General features: G+C 44.2%; 1 protein-coding gene across 1 annotated transcript in view; it reads left to right on the top strand.

Annotated features, from left to right (window-relative positions):
* Positions 1 to 15,847, top strand: part of LOC146209214 (sodium-coupled monocarboxylate transporter 1-like) — a 50,287-nt gene extending 34,440 nt beyond the window's left edge. The window contains exons 10-17 of the mRNA XM_084587370.1: positions 1,520 to 1,608; positions 2,475 to 2,584; positions 5,297 to 5,364; positions 7,367 to 7,453; positions 8,746 to 8,912; positions 11,679 to 11,776; positions 12,775 to 12,890; positions 14,017 to 15,847. Coding sequence (XP_084443496.1) covers positions 1,520 to 1,608; positions 2,475 to 2,584; positions 5,297 to 5,364; positions 7,367 to 7,453; positions 8,746 to 8,912; positions 11,679 to 11,776; positions 12,775 to 12,890; positions 14,017 to 14,082 — 801 coding nt within the window. The 3' untranslated portion in view covers positions 14,083 to 15,847. The remainder of the gene's footprint in view (positions 1 to 1,519; positions 1,609 to 2,474; positions 2,585 to 5,296; positions 5,365 to 7,366; positions 7,454 to 8,745; positions 8,913 to 11,678; positions 11,777 to 12,774; positions 12,891 to 14,016) is intronic.
* The last annotated feature ends 1,188 nt before the right edge of the window (positions 15,848 to 17,035 follow it).

Genomic DNA, 17,035 nt, shown 5'->3' with positions numbered 1-17,035 from the left:
ACGCAGTTATCCTGGCAGTGATGAATATTACGAGGGACTTTAGCGACTAAAGTAGTGAAAGGCGAAAGCATGCGTGCCACATTCTGCTACGCAACTGGCATTAATTAGCAATTATGTATTTAGCTAGATAATCACCTAATTAGTTATTAAGTGGGTAATTATTACTTACGTACTTAATCATATTAGTTATTTATTACATTACTTCATTTGTCATAAATTGGTAATTAACTAATTGATTAATTAGTAATTGGTCATTGATTGGCATATGACCATATAAGGCACGCATTCGCGCATACTGTGGTGGTGCTCTGTGATTGGTCGAGACCTCTATGACGTCATCATGCCTCGGCCAATCAGAACGCCGCAAAAAAGCCGGACACATTTTGTCCACGACAGCATGAGCCATTAAAGTCTTTCGCCTTAATATCCTTCTGCGGCACAGCATTCACATTCGTGAATGCGACTTTCACATTTTTTTCTCGAAGCGTAACGTTTCCAGGAATTTAGTGATGCCTGGCTACGTTTGATACCCCCGCTGGACACACTGAGAACGGCATTTTGTGACTTCAAATGAGAATCACTCTTCCTAAGAAATAGGCTAGAACAAGACAAAGAAGATGGCTCTATGGTATGAAAGAGCACTGAACAAGGGTAGAGGGGAGAGCCTCAGTTCGCAAATCGAGCCAACAATTCGACAAGTGGACTTGTAGACTGGAAACTGTCTTCCAGACGAATACAAGTCCACTTGTCCAAACGTTGGCTCGACTTGCGCACTAAGGCTCTCCCCCTCTACCCTTGTTCAATACTCTTCCAAGGAAAGAATAGAGACGGGCGTCGCGTAGTTACACAACGCACCTAGAAAGTGCTGTCTGGCGCTGTCAATTCTTTCTTCTCCCGCAGAGTGAGTGAGTGAGTGAGTGAGTGAGTGAGTGAGTGAGTGAGTGAGTGAGTGAGTGAGTGAGTGAGTGAGTGAGTGAGTGAGTGAGTGAGTGAGTGAGTGAGTGAGTGAGTGAGTGAGTGAGTGAGTGAGTGAGTGAGTGAGTGAGTGAGTGAGTGAGTGAGTGAGTGAGTGAGTGAGTGAGTGAGTGAGTGAGTGAGTGAGTGAGTGAGTGAGTGAGTGAGTGAGTGAGTGAGTGAGTGAGTGAGTGAGTGAGTGAGTGAGTGAGTGAGTGAGTGAGTGAGTGAGTGAGTGAGTGAGTGAGTGAGTTACTAGATGGCACTGCGGCTGATGTTTCGTTGCGAAAGTGTTTTGGATAATAAAAGCGCGAACATTGGGCATAATTTTTTAACTAAGGCTACAATTATGTCAGCGTGAAAGGGTGCGGCGTGCATGACTTCTGAAGTTTATGGATCATTTTTGTGATTCTTATGAAATATGGGGCTGCAAGTATGCGTTACAAATTTTCTTATTTTGTTTTCTCGGTAGTAAAAGATAATTCGTGCTTGAGAGGGTTAAGAGGATTAAGGTATAGCAAAAACTTTACTGTTTCTTCGCGTATGATTTGCTGAATCTGTGCAGCTTATGCCGTACGTCGTTCAAGACCTGATGGGACAATACCCTGGCTTGTCCGGGCTTCTAGTGGCGTCCGTCTTTAGCGGTTCTCTGAGGTGAGTTCAGAAAGCGGGTCCAATATTTAACCATAAAAAAGATCGCCCTACATCTCAAAATCTTTGTTCCGCATTTCGTCATTCGATAAAATAAACTTACGTACAATATAATTGCATCCAAAAGAGGAACAATTATTCCCCTGAGTAATTATAACAAATTTAGCTTGGATCCCTGAACCATCTGCAGTGCTATCATGAAATGTACACTGATTCGGTTATGCCAGTGATTAGGGCGAACAACCGTATTACGAACCACAAATAATTCGCAAGAAACCGTTTTCATAAATTCTAACGTTAGAAAAAAATGAGCCATTTGTATTACTCAGCCAAACCCTCATACAATTATAGGAGTTCATTTTACCGCTTGGTCCATGATTCAGTTACATGTTCCTGCCTGTGCCTCCTTATACCTTGCTTTCATTTTCATAATTTGGTATTCCTTAATTCCATAGTAAGGTTTTCACTTCAAGCGGAGACCTTGAACTAAAGATGCAGAATCGGAAAACGTTCTCAATCTCTCTACTTTAATAAATGAAAGTACAACACGTATGAGGGCACCGGGGCTAAAGTGTCAGCGTGGTAAATAATGCTAGAAACAGAGAAGCATGCAAACATAACACTATTGGCACAGTTTATCATGCACTCCTTCCGCAATAATTTCGACAGCGTGTCAGGTGTGAGATTTCTGTTGTCTTAACTGCTATAGCTATTTCACTGGTTAGCTACAACATTTGCCATTTAACGTGTGAATGGGCTTGAGTCATTCGGTCTCATTCGTATTAGGCTTGACCAAATTCCTATATTCCTACTAGCCAACATGTCTGAGGAGTGTGTCGGTGTGCACTCAACGCTTTCCGCATTCGCAGCACCCTCTCCTCGGGTTTCAATTCCATGGCCGCAGTCACGTGGGACGACCTGATCCGGCCTCGGGTGAAGCTGACCGAGGGCCAGTCCATCGCACTCCTCAAGTGCGTCGGTGCGTTCATTCCAGGCAGCAAAGGCGCACAAAGATGCCAGCACCGGCTTTTCTATTTAACGATGCCATTGACTACGTGGCTGGCGGGCTCTTACATCCTCAGGGATCACTCATGTTGCCATTGTGCTTGAACATATTTTATTTTACGCTTGCGCGTTGGGGTAGCTGTGTGATAGTTTCACTGAATATGAGAAGCTACAAGAATGCTGGCAGCTTCTCATGGCCAAAACAATTAGAAGGATGCTTGAGCTTCGTCTTGCGAGTAGACGAGAAGTGCCTTTACCACCGCTTTTCTTTGCGCGAATTTTTAATTTTTCTTGTTTAAATCATTTCATTTTTTTAATAATTGTTGCTGTAACATCAGTATGCTTCCCAAACAGACATTAGTAAGTCACACGCCCCGCAACGCGTTAATAAGGTGCCTCTCCAACACGCTTGGTAACAGCGACTCTTCCTGGCCTATTAATAATGAAAAATAAGCCCCTTCACGGCATATATGCATTGCGTGCCCGTCTGGCATGCAGAGGACCTCAGTTCAAACCCCAATGGTGACCAATTTATTTCATTGGAATAATTCTAATTTCAGAAATAGCTTAACTAGTGGAACCTCCTCACCAATTTTGGCTTCATTTGAAGCCTTCCCAATTCGTTGTATACCTTTATTTCGAATATGGAGTGTTTGAGATTTCCGCACAGAACATGTGGTTGCCACGTGATAACACTATCGGCCTATTAGGATTTAATTATTTTGTACAAGCGGGGGCGACTACTACAGCAACTGCTGTTACGCCGATCGCTATTCGACTGAACGAGCTGCTTCGCGTAAAAGGGAATCATACAATCACACCTGCATTCTCAGCCTCATATTTTCAGAATACGCCCACAAGGCATTTATACGGAGCGCCCTGAAGAGCGGAAGGCGGTTCATTTTGTTAACTTTTCTCAATAGCAAAGCATGGCACATAGCCTCCTTTGTGCGCCATCAGATGTCACATCCGCATACACCTCCGCAGAGAGTTTCTCGTCACGAGAAGTTGTTTTACAGCCGTCTTTTGCGCCGTGTTAGTAGATGTTTAGCGCGTGTAATGACTCTTACTCAGTGACTTGCCCCTTTAGCACTGGAGGAAACACGTGAAGTCTTGCTGAATGGGGCAATGCCTCAAGCACCGGGTCAGCTGATGAGGTCACCCTGGCCCGAACTTTGCGAGAAGAAAATGGTACAACGCGAAAGAAAAATGAAATGTCAGATATGGGATCTTGGCAATTCGGCATATCTGCATTACTTTGTCCAGGTGTATAGTTTCCTTGCAGAGTTGTTTTACCTTGGAGTTGTGCTCTCATGCGTGAATTACGATTCAATGCACAATGGCAAGAGAAGAGTCCTCCTCCTCAGACCTCTCACTAAAATCTGCCACGAATGGTTTTCTGGTTATTGTGTTTCTGTTTTTGCAGAGCTCAATGAGCGTTTTAAGTTGTGAGAAATACGTCTGTGCGGGCTTGAGGTATTTGCCGTGCAGCGCGTTTTCGGCGAGCTCTGAAAAGCGTTGTCCTTTTTTACGGGATTACATGGCCTACTTGTCCGGCGTTAAAAACTCGGGCTTCGCCTTTGAGATGGGAGGGCGAGATCGGAACCAAGCCCTCCAATTACCATCGGATTCCGCGCGCCTTAATACGTGCAGGCGCATTCGGTTTGCTTGATTGAAGCGGGGCTCTATACCGGGTGGTATTTCATACCATGGGGTATCCAACAATGCTATGCTTATAAGTATGTGTTGTTTGATAAAAGCACGAACTAAAAGATTAATGACGGAGCGAGTAGCCAAGGGTGTGCACGCGAAAGAGTATCCGCGAAGGGCGTCGGCAAACGGGAGCCATTAACGCAGTCTCGTCATATTGTTAAAGGCGGAACATATGCGTCTCCATTTTTTTTTTAGCCGTATACTGCCACCGAATAGCTCAATGGTTGGGTCTGGTTTGTTGGGTTTAACGTCCCAAAGCGACACAGGCTATGAGAGACCCCGTAGTGTAGGGCTGCAGAAATTTCGACCACCTGAAGTTCTTTAACGTGCACTGACACCGCACAGCACGCAGGCGCCTTGCTTTTCGCCTCCATCGAAAAACGGCCGCCGAGGCCGGGATTCGATCCCGCTTCCTTGAGAAGAGTAGTCGAGCGCCTTAACCACTGCGTCATCCCGGCGGGGTAACGTTTGCTCAGGTTTGCTATAGCATCTGACGCGCTAACGGCTCTCGACCACCTAAACATTGCAGAGCCCTCATTTCCGGCTTCATTTGACGTTTGGGCTTCTCGTAAGTCCTTTCCTCCATGACAAATCTTGACGAAATGCGCGACATTACCGCTAGCAGGCGCAATAAGGCATCGGTAGCTAGAGTTACTATATAGGCGTTGCCTATATAGTAACTTGCACAGCCTATATATAGCCTATAGTAATTCTACAGCTGGCTTGCCTACCATGCTGTGCTCGCTGTGCTTCAAGGCAACAGCGTATTATCTGTAAGCCGATGACTTGCCGCTCACTGAAGGAGAATCTAAGAATCTCAGCCCTGCTTCCAGTACGCGGTACCAGAGTCTAGCTATCTTTGGTGCTGACAGAGTTCGGAAAGTCTGGACGGCAGACCAAGCCACTTTCTGCTGGCGATCCGCTCCTGTGATTCGTCTGTGTCCTAATGGCGATCTCCACTTTTTCACTGCAGGCACAGCCTATGGTTTCCTCTCCATAGCCGTGGCTTTCCTGGTCGGCTCTCTCAAGTCCCTGATGCAGGTAAGCAGCGCGTAGATCTTCTTTCTCGCTCAGAAGCTTTATTTTTCATTAAATATATAATTCACATATATCTCAGGACAAATTTAATTCTGGCAACAGCAAGACATTAAGAGATTATTACACAATGCCTCTCCTACAGCGGGCCCGCAGTAGCCGCGAAATGGGTTGAAGCAAGTTTCTAGTGTAATAAAGTCAGGGGCTAAATAGATCGGCAAATTATTGCGCACTCGAGGAAAAACGTTTAGCGCATCTGAAAACGTTTTCCGCTGTCCGTCTTTACCACATTAGTCAAGTAGATAGTTATTTTCCCACCTGAATGAAGTCCGTGCGTGCGTGCGTATTTAAAGTTCGCGCACCTTAGATGTGCCTTCACGGGATGTGCGCATTTGCTCAGAAAACTCGTTTTAAGCGCATAGTCTTGACTGCAGTGGCACACTGCACAAGAAAGAACGAAGAGAAGGACGGACGAACACAGGGCTGACTGGCTACTGATTTGTGGCATGCAAATATACTCTAAGCTCAGCGCATGCGCGTACCCTGAAATGGAAGAATATAAACAATGCAACAACCTTTATCTCAGAAACTTTTTCAGAAACATATTGTCTGCGCTAACGTCTTTTTCTGCGCTTGTATAATCCAGGAAGAATTGTGTCAAATTTTCTGAGAGAAAGGTGTGATGCGTTGCTCTTTTTTTTTTCTTTTGCACGCGCGGTGTGCTCCTGCGCTGGTCTCCGAGTATTTAAGCTGTTTGTGCGCACCCTCATCCCTAGCGCCGGCGAGAGTCACGAACGTGATCATTAGGGAGGGCGGCAACTGTGCGAGAACACTCTTACGCTACCTTTTCGACCTCAAGACTGCCTGAACCGAGACCCTCACAAGCTATTAAGCAGACAATTGAAGAGGAAATGGACTCGTTATTATAGAATTTAGAGAAGCCAACAGTCTACGAGTCGAAGACAAGGGTGGCGCCGGTGGTCGCTCACAGGTTTCGGTTACAGTCAACATAAATACCCATGAAAGCGGAAGGTTGGATAGCCTTCGATGTAGCTCAGTTCAATAAAGAAAAAAAAATTCTATGTAGCTCAGTTGGAAGAGCACCGGACGCGTTATTCGGAGGTCGTGGGTTCGACTCCCACCATCGGCGCGTTGTTTTATTTTCTTCCGCTTTGCATTTAATGTTCTTTAACCCTAAAATTATCGTAAGACTAATTCTCGTCAATACTAACAACAAGACATGAAAAACAAATATCTCCAATGCTTGCCTTTGACTCGTAGACTATTGGCTTCTTTAAAGTATATATATATATATATATATATATATATATATATATATATATATATATATATAGCTTACGGGGGTCTCGGTTCTGGCAGTCTTGAAGCCATAGGTAGCGTAAGAAGGTTCTAGCACAGCTTTCGCCCTCGCTCTTGATCACGTTCTACGTGACGCTGGCGGTAACAAAGGACGTTCCACGTCCGCCGCTATGGTTGAGGGTGGCGCTGGTGAACACTCTCAAGGTTCGTATACAGACAACATAAATACCCAAGAAAGTAAAGTAGCAGGGGGGACAGCGGCCGATGTAGCTCAGTTGGAAGAGCACCGGACGCGATATTCGGAGGTCGTGCGTTCGGTTCCCACCATCGGCAAGTTGTTTTTTCTTCTACTTTGTGTTTAATTATATTTCCCCTAAACAGATTACATTACTAATTTCTGTGATTATCCAAGTAAACATTAAAAAAAAAAGACAAAGTACCATCCCCAATGCTTTCCTTGGCCTCGCCGACTGTTGGCTTCTTTCCTTCATGTGTATATATATATATATATATATATATATATATATATATATATATATATATATATATATATATATATATATATATATATATATATAATGAGAGATAGAGAAATGCGTAGAGAAATGGAAGCCAGGGCGTTTGAATGCCTGCATCAACACCAGTTTGAAGCTGGAGCTTGCGTTTACCTCCACTCCATGTTCCACAGGCTTCTACTAGTCTCCTAGGGATAACCTCAGGTCCTCTGCTGGCCATCTTTCTCCTAGGTGTCTTGGCACCTTGCTGCAAGAAAACGGTAAGTAACGTTCCCGGGAAAAACAATCGACCGTGGCATCCACGGAATTGCGAAATCAGTGTTAGTACAGAGAAGCGGGCCGATGCTAAAGAAAAACTCTTTGAGCAGGCAACTTCTACATGCATCAGTATTCTTAATAGAGTAGGTGACCGGGGCTTCAAAAGCCCCTGACATCACATTTCTCAGTGTGTGCATAGATGAGCTAACCTGAACAGCGATAAATGACTGTAGTATTGCACTGAGTACTGATTAAGTGCTTATCTGAAAGCAAGCGAAGCGGCGGATGGGGATGGAGAGGTGGTATTTGTTGCTGCAACAATCACTGCAGCGGGCTTGGTTCTGAGCGGGGTTCCTTTTTTTTTTTTTTTTCAGTCTCGCGCATGCGCAGTAGCAGTGGTTGCGCACATTCTACAAAGGCTTATGTTATGAACGCATGCGCTTCCTTGTCGGCAGCGTCAGCCCATAGGCAGCACAGGTGACTTGAAGCTTCGCCAAAGTTTCTTCATGTGCGCCTTCGTGTTTCCAGTTCTCCAGTATACAGCGCTGTCACCTGAGGCGCGCCGATAACAGGAGCTAAAAGCATGTCATGCCAGAAACATGACTTGTTTGAGGCCCTCTTTCGAGGGCCCAACATAATGTTTCTCACTGCCGGTTTCTTCGCTAGCTGGTGTCCACTTGAAGCTCAGCTCAGTGTCATTCAAGCCAGAACAATGTGAATGATATCATCACCGTTTTAACTTGACAAAATGTGTTCACTTACTCCTCTACGCATGAGCTGCACCGTACTTTGACATGCTTACTAATGCCATTGGTGCTCAAACCGTGACGTAATGTGAGGAGAACTTTAGATAATCTTGCGCATCCACGAGCAAATTTCTGGACACTGACGTGACATCAAAGAGCGAGCGGAGAGACCTTGAGTTGGCTGATGCACGTCCTGTATAAGTTGTTTGAGACCTCAGAGGTACGCATGCGTATCAGTAGCTTCTTGCACTGTGTTTAAATTTTTCGGCAATTTTAGTTCACTGTTTAGAGCATATACGATTGGAAGAAAGAAAAGAGGACCGACTATGTCGACAGATATCAGTCCTACGTATGACGTCCGCAAATCACTTGTAATGCTATGGCAATTGATCTGTACAAGAAAGGATGCCGTCCCTTCTGCTTTTCCTTTGGTTGCAACCGGCAGTCTTCGCTCCTGCTTTCTCTTAGTTTCATATCAATAGTTGCTGGCTTGCGTACAACAAAAATGCTGTCGTATACATGAACTCTACTTGCTTCGTATTTTCTAGGGCGCTCTTTCAGGAATGCTGGCCGGGCTGTTCGTTGCTTCTTGGCTCGTGGTCGGGTCAATCGTGTACCCGCGTCCCATGAACCAGCTTCCCACGTCCACGGCAGGCTGCGTTGGTTTCAACAGGACGCTGACGATGGGCTCGTTCCAGCCAGTGCAAACCCCCAGGTATGTTCGCACCCTGGGCGTGCATTCGTCAAAACGAATTTCAAGAAGAATAAGAAGTGCTGTGCATTGTTTTTCTTTGCGTCTCAACGAGCTGTCTCGGGCGCGCGGTCGTTTTGTTTGTTGTCATGTGGTGATAGAAACATTTTATTGTCATTGGAAGAAATAGTGGGACCCTTGCATGGCACTTGCATGGAAATACCCTTATAAGGCAAAAAAAAAAAAAAGTCCTTGAAGAGTAATCCTCCTCATAGCACTGGAAATGATCTTCCGTTGGTCTTGACTTGAAGTGCTCTTTCTGAGAGACTCCCAGTAGCACTCAGCGACGTTCGGTGATGGGGATGGGGAAAGGTGTGGCACGAAGAAGGATTCTTACACTTCATGCGTTTGAAAGGAAATTAGAGGGTGTGATGAAAGCGGGGATAGACACATCATCCTCTTAACCTGAAAGGTAGTAAACCAAGTCTTTTTACTGTTTCTTATGCTGTGCACGTCGTGATCTTGTTCGCTGACTGGATATTTCGTACAGCAAGCGTTAGGCTGCGTTCTGTCCTAGTTGGCGTGACAGGCCAAAGATGACGAGTTTAGTCTCCCGCGTGTCCTGCTGCGGTATATCCATCGCTGTGCATAGCGTTCGAATGCCTGCCTGCACAGGTCTCGGGGTTAAATTCCTACCCCAGCGGCCTATTTCGACGCGACCTATGCAAAAACGCCGTGGTGTTCTGCTATGTGAGCGTAAATTTGGGAACCTCAGGTGATAGAAATTATTCAGGAAACCTCTCTACCCTAATGATTCCCTCTTCCTACCTGCACCTCCGCTATTATCCTTTCTCTGGCGGGATGAAACATGATCCACAGTGCGGGCTACAATTTCTGCTTCTTTCGTTTCTTCAGTAGTGATTAGCCCGTGTACAGTGCTATATGCGCAATAACATGCGCTCCGTAGAATGCTTCTCCCACCTACACTGCTGATTCCTGGTTGTTCAAATTTCGCACAGAAATGGCACTTTCCTTTGTAGCAGTTATTTGATTCAATCAGAAGTCAGATGTTCGCACTGTCTGTGGCGGCGGCGAATCATGACAAGCCGCTGCCACAGCGATGACACCAGTAGCGCCACCTAGCCTCGTTTCGAGCATAAGATTTATTGCGATACACAAACAAAATTATTCCAATGTAGTGTAATTTTGACCAAATCATGACAGTTATTTATAAAGCAGTTATCAAAGCTCTTCAAACGTTCAGCAAAACAAATCTTCTGGCCTACCTTCCTTCACTGAAACTCTGTAGCTAGTGTCGCTGAAAAGAGCACGAGGTGGCGCCACCGATACCATTGCAGGTACAGTAGCTTGTTTTGCTCTGCCGCTCCCACAGGCGATGCGAAAATCTGACTTCTGATCGAATTAGGCAAGTACCCCAAACAAACTTTGTATAAAAAATACGACAAAATGCCGTTTTTGTATGAAGTTTGAACCAAAAGGATTCATCGTTTAGCCGGGAGAAGCCTTCTCGGACACAACTTAGATCTACATATATTATGGTGAGGCTACCCAAAAAAAGACATAAATTAATGTGCCTCTGCCCGTGCCACTAGGTATAACGGGCTTAACTTAGATCTACAGAAACCACCACGCAGCCATTGTTAATAAAAACAGCACAAACAGGAAAAAAATAGGACAAGGTAAACGGAAGCTACAGGACAAGCGCCGACTAACATTTCAGCCTCAAACTTTATTCCAAGGTCCTGAAGAAATAAATGCGACGAAAATGAAGCCCTTTCGCGCAAAACATCCTTGGATTCATATGCTATAAATCACTCAAAAAAAAACCTCTTTGCTTGAAAGAGCAAGAGAGGTCTTGCTGATACGTTTGATGTCCTTTGAAATAAAATATGCTTCTACCACTCCTCTCGACAATTTTTCTCTGTGCCGATATAAAATGCTGACATGGTCAAATAAGGCAGTACACTTCTTCACCTTCATTGTCACACAAGGTTGACAATAGGAGACCAGAAAAGTTTTATCTCCCATTGCTAACCTTATGGAACAATGAAGAAGGAAAAGAAGAATTGTACTCCCCTATTTGATCATGTTAGAATTTTATATCGGCACAGGGAAGAATTGGCGAGAGAAGTGGTAGAAGCACATTTTATTTCAAAGGACATCAAATGCGTCAACAAGACTTCTCTTGCTCTTTCAAACAACGAGGTTTCTTTTTTGAGTGATTTTTTTTTTAATAGCCTATGAATCCAGGAGGGTTTCACTCGAAAGGGCTTCGTTTTCGTCACCTTTCTTTTTTCTGGGCCTTGGATTGAAGGCTGAGGCTGAGTTGCAAGTCAGCGCTTGTCCTGCAGCTTCCTTTTATCTTGTCCTATGTTTTCCTGTTCGTGCTGTTTTTATTAACAATGGAAGTTTACTAACTCGTCCAACAAAATCTCTTGTTTACCGCCACACAGATTTCCTCTGTGGAAGACAGTAGATTGTTTTAAAAGCTTTTGTTGATACCGGAATAAGAAGCTAGTCACAGACCAAATTATAAGATCAGCGATTTTGGTACCTCTAGCTTGTTTGATATATAGTCAAATATTAAAAACTGGATTCGTTTATTTGTTCAGCGGAGTAATACATACGCTACGTGCCATGGTCCATGGTTAACAACTACTGCTTGTTTTTAAGTACCACCCTAATTTTAACACGATGGTGTCCAAATTGCTTCGCCGATAACCGCTATGACCACATGACATTTTTTTTTTTTTTTTTACCTTCATCCAGTGGCATGAACCGCTTCTACCATGTGTCTTTCATGTGGACCCACTTCGTCGGCTTTATTACCTCGCTTCTGACCTCACTGACTGTCAGCCTCATATTCGGTCTGTTGCACTTTTGAATTACTATTAAATAAGTTACATGATCTGCATGCTTTTCGGTAATGATTTTCGCAGAGAGATTTTGCATTAACCATAAAGTACCTCGCAAAGCATATATCAGAAGGACGGACACAGGTTCGGAATCGCAAGTCGAGATCGCGTTTGTAGTAGCAGAAAACATGCACTTTTGAATGTATGCGACATAAAACGTTTTTAAGAGGTACTCGAGGCTGGAAAACACAGGTGCATTTAAAGTTTTTTTTTTTTTTTTTTTTCATTTTCACTTTGTTCTCTGCTGGAAGGATAAAAAAAAAGATAATCAGGCAGTGGAATTCGTAAAACCCTTTAACACGAGCGCGTTCCAAATGACCCGGACGCATGGAGAGCAGCACATTGTAGACCATTCTAGCATTTGGAACAGATAAACGCATAAAAAGTGCGCTTATGGTCTGTTATTGACGCTAGAATTTAAAACAATGAATTTGTTACTACATTTTAGTGTAGCATATAAATATCCAGCATTACTCCTGTTGGCACCTTACCGGATGTACTAAACCGGATGTACCTGTCTTAACTGCCCTTTGCTGTTTGCGAGTGAACAGCTGTTGTAATGCGACTCAGCTATCGATTCCCATGGCCTGATTAATATCGGTCATAGTTTCATAATATACTGCTAAACATATAATATTCGTTACGTGTGCAGTTAGGAGGTCATTTATATGTCAATTTTTGTTTTCAAGGCACTTTTGCCCAGATGTCGGGAGCTTTGCAACCTGCACAGGTATTTCTGTTCCCATGAACACACCGCGCAGTCATGAATTGCTGTTCTCGAAGAAACTTCAACTTCGATAATTAGAGGATAAATGTACAGCTGTGGTAATCGCAGGACACAGTTCATTATTGATTGATTGATTGATTGATTGATTGATTGATTGATTGATTGATTGATTGATTGATTGATTGATTGATTGATTGATTGATTGATTTTGTACTGCGTACAGACAGGGACAGCACCGAAGAGGTCGATCCCAAGTACCTTTCGCCGCTTGTGAAACGATTCTTCAGAAGCCAAAGGAGTAAAGAGCCACAAGTTCAAGCTTTATGGGTGCCCGAAAAGGTAAGTGGAGATCAATATGTTTCGGCCGCGCCCGGAAGAACCTTGCAGTTCGCCTGCAAGCTGACAGATATGGCACCGATTTAGGGATAACGGGCGCATAATAAAATTTCGATTTTCAGGGCGGTGATGAAGTCGATGCTGAGCATATTTCGCCCGTGGCACTGTGAAGTATACTTGGAAACCAGGGGTTACAGTTTCCTGTAACGCTCATCAAATACCACCAGGATGCGCATGCGCCGCTCGGGCTGCAGGACAAAGCATTGACTGCATCTTACGGCGAGCTGGCTTCGCCCACTGCTGAGCTAGAAAGACGCCTATTAATAATTACGCAGCTTCAGCTGCAGCAGAGCATGTAGGCAACAGAGAGTTACCCGAAAGTTCATTCAGGTTCGTCTTCGTGTAACGAAACAAACCGGTGGCATGCCGACAATTGGAGATAAAAGCAGTTCATGTTTAACAGGCCTCAATCCGACAATACGCATCATGCTGCCGTGTATTTACTTGCACCTAGTTAGTACATATGTACTTTAACTTTACTAGCCACCATTCCCCACTGTTCCTTATTCTGTTCGAGAATAAGGGAGCAGCGACGCGACGCAGTCCGTTGATGTGGCGAAGTTGATAATGCTTATAAATGAGACCTTCGAGATCGAGAGAAGCTAAAGGGTTAAACCGTGCTTAGCGAACCCTGCATTCGTGCCAAATATTAGAGGTCATGACTCACACTCTCGGCCCTCTCAGCAAGTGAGATTTGGTTCTGGATTCTTCGCTGTCGTCATAAGCAGACGGAAATTTTCGTATGCGTGGCTAGACTGAAGTCGACCGTGTGTCCCCTGGTGGAGATTGGTCTTACGTCTTTCTACAGCTACAGTTTAAATATAGCGCTGTCGATATTTCGAATGGATATCGGTAACTGTACTATTATTTGCAAAGGCATAATGAATTGCTCAAACATTCTATTCGCGTTCGTTTTAGTTTTTAACTATGCTATCCACATTCGATTCCCTATCCACACTAGGTCTGCTTTCGAAAACTACTATTCGCTCATTCCTAATCACAATAGACTTGTATTATGATAAAGCAACAGCTTGCTGCACACCATCTCTTCTGCATTTTTTCGCCACAGGTCAAGGCTTCGGCAGTGGAGCTCAGAAGACTAGTGGACACCGATCCGAAAAGGCAACCGGCATAGACGCTACAAGACGACCTGTCATGACCAACGTTACTAGAACAAACTCAGTTTCACAGCTCAGACTGGAGAGGTGTCCTCTGTGGCGGTCGCGTGAACTAACGGCGCTGCAGTTGACTCTTGCTCCTTGGTGGGCGCGTCGTCTGCTACACGCGGAGCAGAAGCATGGAGAGGCCGGCATACACGTAACTGTTACGTGCTGTCGTTGCACTCTACATGGCTGCAGTGCAGTTATGACTACATCATGACAGTTTTGGCTTCCAAGGCATGCATTACCTCAGAGGACGCGTTTGTGTGATGCGAAATTTAATATCGTGAAACAAGTGTGACAGCGTTGTCGACTTGCTTGCCAGAACCAGCGTTCTAGTAATGTTGTTTGCTCTTCGATTTCATTTCTTTTTTATTATGCGATATCGTTACGCGCAAGCCATTTTGTATCAAATTATGACGTAGCAGTTCACTGCGCAGCGTTCAGCGTGCTGTCATGTAACTTTTCGCTTCTTATTCAGCATCCAAGTTCTTTTCCAGTTTCAGTCCAATTTCTGACCGAGATTCAAGTCGCGTACATGTGTGCCTCCAATTCTGTGCCGTTCACTGTAAACGTAGAGTGTGTGCCGAGAAGATGCTGCATATTTACCCTAAACTCAAAAACAAATAGACGTAAGCTTTGCCAACTACGTGCCAGCCTCTAGATGCCTAAAATTGGTGGAATGAAGAGACGGCGTTAAAGGCGCTATCGAGTCCTCTTTTAAGGCGAAGCTTTCTGCTATATATTTTTCTAAACATCAGACCTCTTTATGCTGGCCTGCATGCTTTACACCGGGGGCAACGAAGCCTATTGAAACGATTACTAGGAAGTCTGCCATTTGTTCGTGTCACTGACAGACTTCCTCGATCGATATTAAAAGGTGGGCACAAGCTCGGATCTCCATTTAGAGAAGAATTAGAATTTCTGATCTGCATTTAGAGGAACTATATTCAAGTACTCTCGTGATGTAGTTCGTGTAACAAGGCTCTTTATTTTCTTGCTGGTACATATTTTGAGCGCGAAAGACATTATATATACCGAAGGGAGAGCACCCTAATAATCGCGCTGCCCCGTGTGTTTCGACAGCAATGCCAGTAGAGAACTTGCGCAAGATTCCAAGAGCCTATTAGCGTATATAGCGCAAATCGAAAAGCTGAGCTGCACAGACGGATTTTGATTTGGATCATTTTGAGTTCGTCGCAATACCAGCAATTTAAAGTAAATTTGAGTATTTTCGCGACGAGGAAGTATACGAGCCCTGAGGGCGAGGAATTTTGCTGGTTGTGAAGACGTTTGTCATGGAGCGGTTAATTGTCATGGCGATGATATGTTGAGCATAAAGTTCTCATGTCATGTGAATTGAGCGTTGATTACAGCTCTTCTGAATCATGTCAATGAAGCCAAATTGTGCGCAGGGCTTCCCACTCAGAGCTAAGGCGAAGAGAAGAGACATCATAAGGACTGCAGAGAAATTCCACAAGCAAGATGATCACAAAAATTAAAGTATCTTCAAAATAACTGAGCATGCGACGTAGAAAACGAATTCGTGCTCAGTTATTTTGAAAACGAAAACTGACAAAACGAATGCTGCGAGCTGTGGCAGCTGACGAAAAAGATAATGAATGAATAAAGCCTTTATTTGATTAAGGGATGACTCTCCACCCGTGTTTGGTTAGGAGAGATGGGCGTGTAGCTTATCGCTTCTTCACGGTTCTTCAAGCTGTTTCTCCTTTTTAAAAGTTAAGCATCTAAAGATCTGAGCATCTAAAAAGCTTAGAAGAGGTTCTAGATTGGCATCTACAAGCTAGGTCTTCCAGACTTCCAATCGCTGGTATGTCAAGCTCCTGCCTGGACTGATGTATATGTCGAACGGCTTCGCAACTGCATTTTTGTAAGGCGGGCAAACGCAAAAGCTTATATATAAGCTTCTGAATGAACCAAGCATATGAGCTCTTTGATGTATTTATTGAGGTGAATTTGCTGCAAATATGTTTTTGCTGTTGCAGGAATACAAAATCAGATGCAAAAGAAAAAAGATGGTCAGAAGTTTGGAACGCTAACGCTCATTTATAGACACACACACAAAAATGATTATGCTGCCCACTCAAATATTTCCGAAAAGAAGTATATGTTTTCCGCTTAATTGCTTGTAACCGTGCAATGTTTGTCTACGTTGATGAAGTCAAGTTCTAGTCGTTTGCTGCATTTCATTAGCATTCGACATTGTTGTTGTTGACAATATTGCATTGTCGCTCACTTTTTTTTGTTGCGCTAATAAATAACTTAAGTTCATGCAATTCACTTCTAATGCCCTTTCCAGCGCTATAGATTATCTTAATTATCGTGTTTTAAAATTGCAATCCAGTGCTAGTTTGAAATTACATTAACTTCCTCTACAAGCAGCAAAATTATGCCGTTTTTCTTTTCTCTGTGTGTGTGTGTGTGTGTGTGTGTGTGTGTGTGTGTGTGTGTGTGTGTGTGTGTGTGTGTGTGTGTGTGTGTGTGTGTGTGTGTGTGTGTGTGTGTGTGTGTGTGTGTGTGTGTGTGTGTGTGTGTGTGTGTGTGTGTGTGTGTGTGTGTGTGTGTGTGTGTGTGTGTGTGTGTGTGTGTGTGTGTGTGTGTGTGTGTGTGTGTGTGTGTGTGTGTGTGTGTGTGTGTGTGTGTGTGTGTGTGTGTGTGTGTGTGTGTGTGTGTGTGTGTGTGTGTGTGTGTGTGTGTGTGTGTGTGTGTGTGTGTGTGTGTGTGTGTGTGTGTGTGTGTGTGTGTGTGTGTGTGTGTGTGTGTGTGTGTGTGTGTGTGTGTGTGTGTGTGTGTGTGTGTGTGTGTGTGTGTGTGTGTGTGTGTGTGTGTGTGTGTGTGTGTGTGTGTGTGTGTGTGTGTGTGTGTGTGTGTGTGTGTGTGTGTGTGTGTGTGTGTGTGTGTGTGTGT

Source organism: Amblyomma maculatum, chromosome 1 (assembly GCF_055883805.1).
Source record: "Amblyomma maculatum isolate TAMU_Amacu chromosome 1, ASM5588380v1, whole genome shotgun sequence".
In the NCBI taxonomy this organism is placed as follows: Eukaryota; Metazoa; Arthropoda; class Arachnida; order Ixodida; family Ixodidae; genus Amblyomma; species Amblyomma maculatum.
The sequence above is the reverse complement of the archived record's forward strand: the minus strand, read 5'-3'. Positions and strand labels throughout refer to the sequence as shown.